Genomic DNA, 10,019 nt, shown 5'->3' with positions numbered 1-10,019 from the left:
AAAATTAGCCTGGCATGGTAGCACCCGCCTGTAGTTCCAGCTACTTGGAAGGATGAGGCGGAAGGATCGCCAGAGCCCAGAAGATCGAGGCTACAGTGGCCAGAAGCGGCCACTGCACTCCAGTCTGGGTGACAGGGTGAGACTCCAACTCAAAAAAAAAAAAAAAAAGTCGATGCTGTTTTGATTTTCTGTATCGCAAGAAAAACATATTGGAAAAGCAGCTAATGTCAAGAGAATAAGGGGCTTGTCATATAGAAACAGAAAGTAAGTCAGTTCTAGTCTGAAAACAGACTACTAGGTAACTTCAACATCAGTAAGAGGTAGTACTCCATCCCCTAGCAGGTAGGAGATTTAAGGAACTTTTTATTCCCAGGAAGTAGTGCTGGCTGAAATATGAATAGATTCATGTATATTTAGGAAAAAAATAATAAATGAAAAATGCTCTTCCCACAGAGTTTTATATGTATGGTTCCTGGTGTAATCTAAGTCAGTTGAGTACTTGAGAAAAGATGACTCACGTTAAACCTTGGTAATGTTATCACAAAGAATGATCTCTTTACTTTTCCATTATGTGAGGTTTTTGTAGCCAAACAGGACTGATTATTGTGACTGGGGTGTAACTTGATCTGTGTTGCCACCACAGTGTCTGAGCAGCAGGAGAGAGCTTTCACGCTGGGACTGGCGGGACTTCTTGGCGAGGGAGTTTTTAACTTTGGAGAACTGGTAAGTTGACCCTGGGCTCAGCTTCCTTGACCAAAGGGAGGCTGATGTTCTGCCAGCTGACTGTCTCCGTCCTCACAGCTCATGCACCCTGTGCTGGAGTCCTTGAGAAACACTGACCGGCAGTGGCTGATTGATACCCTCTATGCCTTCAACAGTGGCAATGTAGAGAGATTCCAGACACTGAAGACTGCCTGGGGCCAACAGGTAGGTGTCCCACAGTGCCTTGGCACTGCATATTCACTGACCCAACAGGTATTCCTTGAGCATTTCCCTGATATACCAGGGACTTGGGGAGGCACTGAGCAGAGAGGAGACCAAGACAGGCTAGTCCTTGCTCTCACAGATCAGGAAGTTAAGTGGCTAGTTTAGCTTCCATATTGCTCAGTGCTGCAAAGAGGAGAACAGAGAGAATGTGGGCCCTTCAGCTTTGCTAGCTAGAAAGGGTGTCCCAGAAGGTAATAATGCTCTGTAAGAGCTTAGAGGTGAGCAAAGAGGCATAGGAAGCGTGTACTCAGCAGAGGCAAAGGAAACTTTCAGGGTATTTGAGCTGAAGGAAGGTGAGAGAGGCCAGTGTGAGTGGTGGTGATGAGAGTGGGAGAAAGCGTGGAATGAGGGGGAAATGAGTGCAGTGCTGGAGGGAGGGGGCGAGCAGTCAGTGCAGGAGAGGATGTGGCTCATGCTGGAGAGTGGCCAGTGCAGGCAAGCCGTCCATTCGGGCCAGGGGATGGGTGGGCACCAGGCAAAGGGGCCTCTGTAAGAGGAGTTGCTGAGAGGTGCTTGACAAGGACTCAAGCCTTAACGGTAAGTTTGTTCTTTTTTGATGAAATTATTAGAAGCAGATATTAACAAAACATCAGCTGTGGTAGGAATTATAGTTGTCACTTTTGTACCTTCTGAAACTTTCGGTTTTCTCAAAGTTTAAAATAAACTTGTGAAAAGTGTACATAATGGAGTAGGGTGGCTATAGATGAAGGCACCACGATGAGACAGAAAGCACCAGATCAGCCAGACCTAGCTGTGGTCCGGTTGTGTGCTGACACCCCAAGACAAAAACAGTCCCCTGGGAAAGGAAGGTGACGAGTAATTTAAGGGAAAAAGAAATTCAGAGATGTGTGCTGCTGGCATCTGCCCAAGTAGCCAAAGCCTGTGTAGGGGATGGTGAGTGAGCCCTTCTGAAGAGCTCGACCTGTCCAGTCCCTGCGGTAGGAATGTCTTTCTCGGGGCTGCTTGTGTGTGGGTGCGAGTTGCCACACGTTTGAATGGAGGAGTCTCGTGTCTCCTTGATTCAGTCATGTGCTCACCACACAGCCTTTCGAACCAACTGCAAGGAGAGCCAGACCATGTCTTGCAGGAGCATGTGCTCTAGTTCTCGTGACAGCCATGTTTTCCGTTGTAAGTTAATAGCTTGCTCTGCTGAGTCAGACAAGTCTCTAGAATGTGAGGAACGTGCTCCTCCGAGAGGCTCTGCCCACACGGGTTGAGCAGGCCACACCCCGAGCCTCCCGGGACGCAGGGCTTTGTCCCTCCCCGACAGCAGCACCTTGGGCAAGAGAGTCTTCCCGACACACCACACCCTGTAGCCTGCCTAATCGTGTCTGTAACAGCACAGACCTTACTTACCTTGTCTTGATAAGCAGCCTTTCAGTTAGGTATGATTGCCCAAGAAAAGCGAAGCTGAGATCACTTGAAGTCACTAATGAACTTCAGCCGTGTACGTTATCAGATGTTTGGAGCTGCCATAGGTTTTTTTTTTTTTCAGTTTGCTGTTGTCAAAAGAATTCTAGAGCCCATGTAGGTAACTATCGTCAGCACAAGCATTGTTTTGTCTTTCTACACTTTACAGCCTGATTTGGCAGCCAATGAAGCCCAGCTCCTGAGGAAAATTCAGTTGTTGTGCCTCATGGAGGTAAGCAAACTACCAGGAACCGCTTTGTGATTTAATATCTTGGGCAGGGATGGCAGCAGTGGCTGCAGACTCTCCAGTCCTCTCATGAGTGCTGTTCGAACTTTCAGCGGTACTTCTTTAGCCCATGCCACTCTCTACCATCTTCCTTTTTCGTTTTCCGCCACTTGCTTTTTTAGGTTTGTATCTGGGTCTTAGCTCAGACAGCCCCTGCTTAGAGGTCTTCCCTGACCCTCTGAGCTGAAATGAAGTACCTGGCCTGCCCTGATGCAGCTGCCTTCTCAGTGCGTGTCCATTCTTATGCACATGGGCCTCTGTCTTCCCCACTAAAATTTAAGCTTCTTGAGGAAATGGAGCTTGTATTTCTGGCTCACCACGATATCCCCTGGCACATGGTAGCCTCAAGTACTTTTTCAGTGGATGAATAATTGCTATTGTCAAAAATTCCTGTAAAGCTTATTTTTGCTATTAACCTTAAATAATCATTGAAAGCTTGTTTTTAGCAAAATGTATGACTAATACTAAGAAACCTTTAGTATATGGGGTGCTTATAAGATGATCTCTGTTTTCAGAGCATGTATTGACAAAAATATTCCCAGTTCATTCTCAGACAATTTTTATTTGGAAAAATGGTTTTAAGGAGTTAATTAAATTTGTTTTCCAGATGACTTTCACACGACCTGCCAATCACAGACAACTCACTTTCGAAGAGATTGCCAAAAGTGCCAAAATCACCGTGAATGAGGTACGGTCCCTGAACCTAAAAGGTTATAGCAGCAAAGCTGCCACCTATGGGAGTCAGGGTTCTTGTGTGTGCTCTGCTCCCTGGAGGGTGAACAGCAACAGAAGCAGCCCCACCCAGGTTTCAGAAGCCTATCGGGCCTGTGGGTGTGTGTGTCCGGGTGTCTTCCAAGAGCCCCCTCTGCGCAGGTGGAGCTGCTGGTGATGAAGGCGCTCTCGGTGGGGCTGGTGAAAGGCAGCATAGACGAAGTGGACAAGCGCGTTCACATGACCTGGGTGCAGCCCCGGGTGTTGGATTTGCCGCAGGTAATGTGACGAAAGCCCGCACTTCCCCTTTGTGGGTTTTCTGGGTTGTGTCTACACAGTCTTCGTTTCATTTGGATGGAGGCCATTTAGGAAGAAGGCATTACTAGACAAGAGATTTTGAGAATGAATCACCACTATTAGGTTTTTCTAAGAACCTAATTTAATGCTAGCTTGGGATTTGAACCCTGCATTTAAAGGCTTATTATGACAACAGTGCTGGTTGTGCTAATGGTGGCTTTTAATCTTAAGATTGGTACTCTGATCGAGTATGTTCCTGGTTCTGTGATTTGAGCGCACACCCATTTTATTTACATTTGCTGGAAATTAAATTCTGTGGGTTTCCTCTAGTCTGCTCTTTCATGCATGCTTTTTTTTTTTAATGTTCTTGTGGTAAGAAGATCTCATCACACTCCCCCAGCTCAGGTGTCCTTTTTAGTAGAGCTGACTCAAAGAGTTAGCTGGAGATTTAGAGCGGCCCCATGTAGTGCTGTGGCATTGGCCACTTGGCGTGTTACTTCCCAGTGTCTTAACGTCCCACGTGGTCCTAATTTGCACTTCAGATCAAGGGAATGAAGGACCGCCTGGAGTTCTGGTGCACTGATGTGAAGAGCATGGAGATGCTGGTGGAGCACCAGGCCCACGACATCCTCACCTAGGGCCCCCTGGTGTCCCCTGCCTTGCCTGGGAGGCGTTTCTGTGGCTGATGAGACTGGCAGCCAGGAGGGTCCGCATTGGACTGGTGATGGGGGTGGGGATCCTGTCTGGAGTTGCACCTGTTCTTGCTGTAAAACGTGACTGTCGTGGACGGCAGGCCAGGCCCCAGGGAAAGGCTTCCTTCATGAGTCTCTGGCATGGCTGATGGGTCTCTGGGCCTCAGGTAATGAGGGAGAGCAAGAGTGTGCCAGGGAGGAAGAGGCCCTCGAGTCTGGAGGGCTCACACCCAGGTTGATCGCCATCCTCATCTACCTGTGTGAACGCCTTTTCCAATGGGGTTCGAGAATGTTCCTATAATAAACACCTTTGTTGTGTTTTTTTTTGTGGTCCTGTTTCTTTGGGCTTAGCTTCCAGGTCAAGCCCGTGCCTGGAAATTAAAAAGCGCAAACTGGCAACTATAGAGGGCTTAATGGGGAACTGGCGCCAGCCCCTCCCCTCCCTGCACCGAGACCACCGAGGAAGCTAGTTCTGCCTCTTGTCAGAGAAATATGGGAGTGTCTGCTCCCCTCTCCAGCCCACTCATGTGCCCGCTCTGACACAGGCATCTACCTCCTTGCCACCACACATCACTCAAATATCCAGTGGCTTCTGTAACCGAGTGTGCCCCAGTGTTGACGTGAGCCTGCCCTGGGACATCCTGTGCTGGGTGTCTAAAGGAAACCACAGTGGCTCACACCTATAATCCCAGCACTTAAGGAGGCCGAGGTGAGAGGATTGCCTGAGCCCATGGGTTCGAGACCAGCCTGGGCAACCTGGCGAGAGCTCATCTCTAATGAAAGAAAATAAATAAGCCGGGCTCGGTGGCTCAGCCTGTAATCCCGCGCCTTTGGAAGGCTGAGGTGAGTGGATTGCCTGAGCCCATGGGTTTGAGACCCGCCTGGGCAGCGAGACCTCATCTCTACAATAAATCAAAAAATCAGCTGGGCGTGGTAGCGCATGCCTGTAATTCGGCTGCTTGGAAGACAGGCAAAAGGATCACCGGAGCCCAGCAGGTCGAGTGAGACTCCAACTCAAAAAAATATATAAAATAAATAAATGAAACCACCATGCAGTGTGCAGTCTGGGAGCTGGAATGCACATACACACAGAAGAATCAGTGGACGTCAGGCAGGAGGAGGTTTAATGTGGTCTTTCAGGCCTGTGTCTGGGTGGCCGTGGATCCTTCATGTGGTGGAGCTCTTCTTGTAGCTCTCCAGGTGGGATAAGACCCAGCCTGAAGGAACCAGGAAGCTGACGAACATCACTGAGAGCCCCACAGCCTGCTCCTGGTGGAAGAAAGCACACGTGAGTCTGCTGGGCTGTGATGGGATCAGGCCTGGGTCACCGAAGGAGGGTGTCCTCCTGCCCTCTGTCCCTGGGGTCCTGCAGTGGGGGACTCCCCCAGGTGTGGCGTCACCGTCTGCCTTCAGGCTCCTGTGCAGCCGTGAGCAGGGGGCAGCCACCGTCATCCATGGGCTGGCAGCCTGTAGCCCTCAGCAAGGAGAACGACCCTTGAGAGACCAGGAGGACCCGCCTTGGGCTGCGTGTCTGGAGCCAGCCACTCATCGCAGGCTCATCCTCTGCCCGAGAGCCTGCCTGGCTGCCTGTGCCTTCTAGCAAAGCTGCGGTTCACCCTGAGCAGACGGGAGTCTCAGCCCCAGACACAGTGTGTCCCTCCCAACCACGGTCTTGCTACCCGTGGCCACACGTGTCTGGGATTACACAGAATGGCAGAAACTTTAACTCAGGTTTTAGGTTTTAGGGTGCATGCAAACGTGCAGGGCCCTTTCTCTAGATGGCAGTCCTGTTCAGAAGCTGGGTAGAGGCCAGACTCCCCATGCTGTGTGTGCGCCCACAGAAGAGACCCCACCTGGAGCCCCTGTCCTCAGGGGCTGAACTTACAGAGCCAGGTTCTGAGGCTCCAGCCAAGTCTCACCCTCACTTGGCTTCCTCCTGAAACGGCCTGCCCTACCCCTCTGTTTCCTAAAGCCAGATCAGATGCCACATTGGAGACGAATTCTTCCATTTGACCTCAACCTCTGAGGTTTAAGAGCAAATCTGGCCGGGAGTGGGGCCTTCATCCGGGCTCAGGTCTGACCTGTATGACCTTGGGCAGATGACCTTCCTGACCTTGATATGTTTCTGCTTAAAACAGAGACACTCATGCTCTTGGAGCGGGCGGGTTAACCTAGGTTCACCCTAGAGTCACCCTGTGCTCTCTGACCCTTAAAGCAGCCCCACCCTTCCCTGTAACAGAAGGAAAAGCTGGAGGACCCAGAGTGCCCTCCGAGCTCAGCCTAACCCCATCCTCTGCCAGAAGGCAAGTGGGAACTGAGGACGGAGAGACCCCTCCCCACTGTTGACTCTGCCAGCCCCTTCGGAACCTGGCCTGCAGGGGGTGACTGGGGGAACCTCTTCCTGGCATTCAGACACTGTGACAGCTGTGGCACTGAGGCCCAGCCCATGGCTGCCTCTCTCCAGCCTGGACTTCCCTGTCACCCTAAAACCCAGGATATGGGCAGAGTTCCCAGGACTGCCCGCTGCCACTTGGAGGTCACTTACCATGGGGGAGGTGGGCGTTCTGGCTGGCTTGGCAGAGACATGTGCCTTGGGGACTGCCCAACACTTCAAGGGGGCTTGCAGCAGCCTGAGGGGGGGAGCCAGCCTTGACATGGTTCTGGGGCCCAGCTCCTCCCAGAGTTCCAGCAAGGTTCCCTGAGAGTCCTCTGCTCACCGTGTCCTCTGCTGCTTGGGCGTTGGACCTTTTTATAGCTGAAGGCAGGAGCTGCAGCTGTCCGCTTCTGTCACGGGGCTTGGCAGGCGGGATGCCTGCTTGGAACAGGGAGAGAACAAGCCTCAGACCGGCAGCCCCTGGCTGGGACTCCCCGACGTGACCTCAAGGGGCTCGACCTTTTACAGTGTGGGGAGGCGTGTCCCCCTCTGGAGAGGGCTTCACTTTTTTGTGAAAAATGACCTCCATGAAAGAGCAGGGCCAGGGAAATCGGGTTTGAGAATGCAAGAGGGGGAAAGCCACAGACTTGAAAAGTAAACCTGGCCGGGTGTGGTGGCTCATGCCTGTCATCCCAGCACTTTGGGAGGCTGAGGCAAGAGAATTGCTTGAGCCCAGGAGTTTGAGACCAGCCTGGACAACATAGCAAGACTTCATCTCTACAAAAAATCAAAATCTGCCAGGAGTAGTGATGCACCCCTGTAGTCCCAGCTACTCAGAAGGCTGCGGCAGAAGGATCGCCCAGGCCCAGGAGGTCAAGACCGCAGTGATCCATGGTCATTCCACTGCACTCCAACCTGGGCAACAGTGCAACGCCAACTCAAAAAACAAAAAGGCCAGGTGCAGTGACACACACGCCTGTCATCCCAGCACTTTGGGAAGCCGAGGCAGGAGGTTTGCTTGAGCCCAGGAGCTCGAGACCAGGTCTGAGCAACATAATGAAACCTCGTCCCTACAAAAAAATCAAAACCCAAAATTAGGCGTGGTGGCACATGCCTGTAGTCCCAACTACCTGGGATGCCAAGGTGGAAGGATTACCTGAGTCTAGGAGGTTCAGGCTGCCATGAGCCATGATTGTTGTAATCATGCCACTGCACTCCAGTCTGGAGACCCTGAGGAAGGAAGGGAGGGAGGGAGGGAGGGAGGGAGGGGAAAGAGGAAAGAGAAAGAAAGAAAGAAGGAAAAGTCAAAAAGGAAACGTATAAACCTGTCTCTGTGGTTGGTAATTACATGCACCCAGCTTTATAACCGCAGTCACCTGAAATCCGCGATGAACAACCCAGGTCTTTTGATGAGAGCAACCAAAACGCACAATGGGTCACCACCACTCATGTTGTTGCCCAAAAAGCCAAGATTCTGAGAAAGTTTATCTTTCACAAACACAGATGTACAAAAAGGACATCTGTGCATTTATTAAGGAAGTTTCACGTTTTTACATGCATGCCCAATACTTACAGTCAATGTTGCAAAGCACTTTTGTAGAGTCAAATTTGCAAAAAATGCATTGAATGATTGACAACTCTCTAAAAGTCTACACAATTTATACCCCCAATATTGAAATGGTGCAAAGATGAGATACATGGCATAGAGAATTGTAAAAAATAATGCCGACAATTGAAAGTAGTGGAAAAAACCAGAAAAACTAAAAGAAAACTTTACATATAAAAAGGTGTATTACAGGAATAGATTATAGGCAATTGCACAGAGATCACCCATTAGAACTAGCCAACATTCGTGATTATTAAACTATATTTTGAAGTTTTTCATCACCAAGAATAACTGCTTTTTTTCTTATAGAACATAGCTCTCTTCAAAGAATACATTCTTATTCATTTTCTACATGGCGCTGCTCTTTTCCAAATTCCTTTGATTGTGATTTTGCGGATTTTAGACTTTAGGGATTTTAATCTTTCGAGATTCCAACACTCCAGAGCATGGCTTTCCGGACTGTGACCCAAACCTGTTCCAGACACAGCACACTTCCACCCCTTGCTGGTGCTTTGCCTGGATAGCCTTTCCCTCATGTTTTAACTTGTTTCTTCAAAATCATTTAGGCTTTGTTCAGATGACATCTCCTCAGACATATCTTGTTTATTGTCTGGTTTTCTTTTTTTCTAACTTTTAAATTTTTTATTTTAAAGCTGTGGGGTACAATTCAGGGTTAGGGATCCCAGTATTCATTATGAAGATACCCTTGTTGATGAGGCGTGCCCCCCCTTCCCCAGGCAGATTCTCATTACTGTCGATCCCGCCTCCCTGCCCACCCCCCATACTGTCTGTTTTTATAGCCCCGGGAGGGTAGGGACTCTTGTATTCACCACTGAATCTCTGGGGCCTAATTTAGCAGGTTTTTCAGTCAATGTCGGATGGATGGATGGATGGTTGGGTGAGTGGGTGGGTGGGTGGTTGGATGAATGGATGGATAGATGGGTGAGTGGGTGGGTAGGTGGGTGGGCGTGGATATAAAGATGTATCGAGTCCCACTGCATGCCAAGCACCGTGCTGGATTTGGGGGATACGGAGCTGAGTCAGGCGTGGGCAACAACCATCAGAATGGCTCGGGACATTGCCGTTAATGGCAATAAAGGCCACTGCCCAGAGTGAATTCTTTAGTTGTCTTCAGGCCAAATCTACGTAAGCCAAGAGAAACAGGACATCTGACTCCACCAGTCCCTGGGCCCCAAGACTCACCCATGGCCATTGTCTGCACCCCCGGACTTGGCTGTGGTCACCCCAACTCTCACTAGGAAAAATCATGTCCCGGTCAGCTTGTTTAGAAATGGAAAATGGATGATGTGAGTGAATTTCACTGGGTACGCAATTTTGTTTTTGTTCTTTCCCCGCACCCACCTCTGTCCTAAACGTGGGGCTGCTTTCTGGACTCTCCATCCCACCTTCTAGGTCCTGGGTCCAATGGTGGTCCTGTGACTCGGTTTCTCACGAAGGAGCCACAACCTTTGAGGCCAGAGGAGGGAGCGTGACCTGCATGTTATCTCCAGCTGTGCTGGGCTCTTGAGGCCAGCCCCAGGCTGCTAATAATCCCTTCCGCCTGAACCTTTAATTATAGCTTTGGGGTCCAGTTCAGGATAAGGCTGTGGATCTGAGTGTTTGTTCACTGGATCAGGCAGCAGCCAGATAAGAACC

At 50.1% G+C, this 10,019-nt stretch overlaps 1 protein-coding gene across 2 annotated transcripts in view; it reads left to right on the top strand.

Annotated features, from left to right (window-relative positions):
* Window positions 1-4,705, top strand: part of PSMD13 (proteasome 26S subunit, non-ATPase 13) — a 13,360-nt gene extending 8,655 nt beyond the window's left edge. For both annotated transcript variants that reach the window (XM_021709908.1, XM_008052913.1), the window contains 6 exons: window positions 644-723; window positions 802-927; window positions 2,567-2,629; window positions 3,291-3,371; window positions 3,557-3,673; window positions 4,234-4,705. In XM_021709908.1, coding sequence (XP_021565583.1) covers window positions 644-723; window positions 802-927; window positions 2,567-2,629; window positions 3,291-3,371; window positions 3,557-3,673; window positions 4,234-4,329 — 563 coding nt within the window. In that variant the 3' untranslated portion in view covers window positions 4,330-4,705. The remainder of the gene's footprint in view (window positions 1-643; window positions 724-801; window positions 928-2,566; window positions 2,630-3,290; window positions 3,372-3,556; window positions 3,674-4,233) is intronic.
* Window positions 4,706-10,019: the final 5,314 nt, after the last annotated feature.

Source organism: Carlito syrichta, unplaced genomic scaffold, assembly GCF_000164805.1.
Source record: "Carlito syrichta isolate Samal-C Ts95f unplaced genomic scaffold, Tarsius_syrichta-2.0.1 Scaffold287668, whole genome shotgun sequence".
Taxonomy (NCBI): domain Eukaryota; kingdom Metazoa; phylum Chordata; class Mammalia; order Primates; family Tarsiidae; genus Carlito; species Carlito syrichta.
Note: the sequence above shows the minus strand (reverse complement) of the source record. Positions and strands in the feature narration are given on the sequence as shown.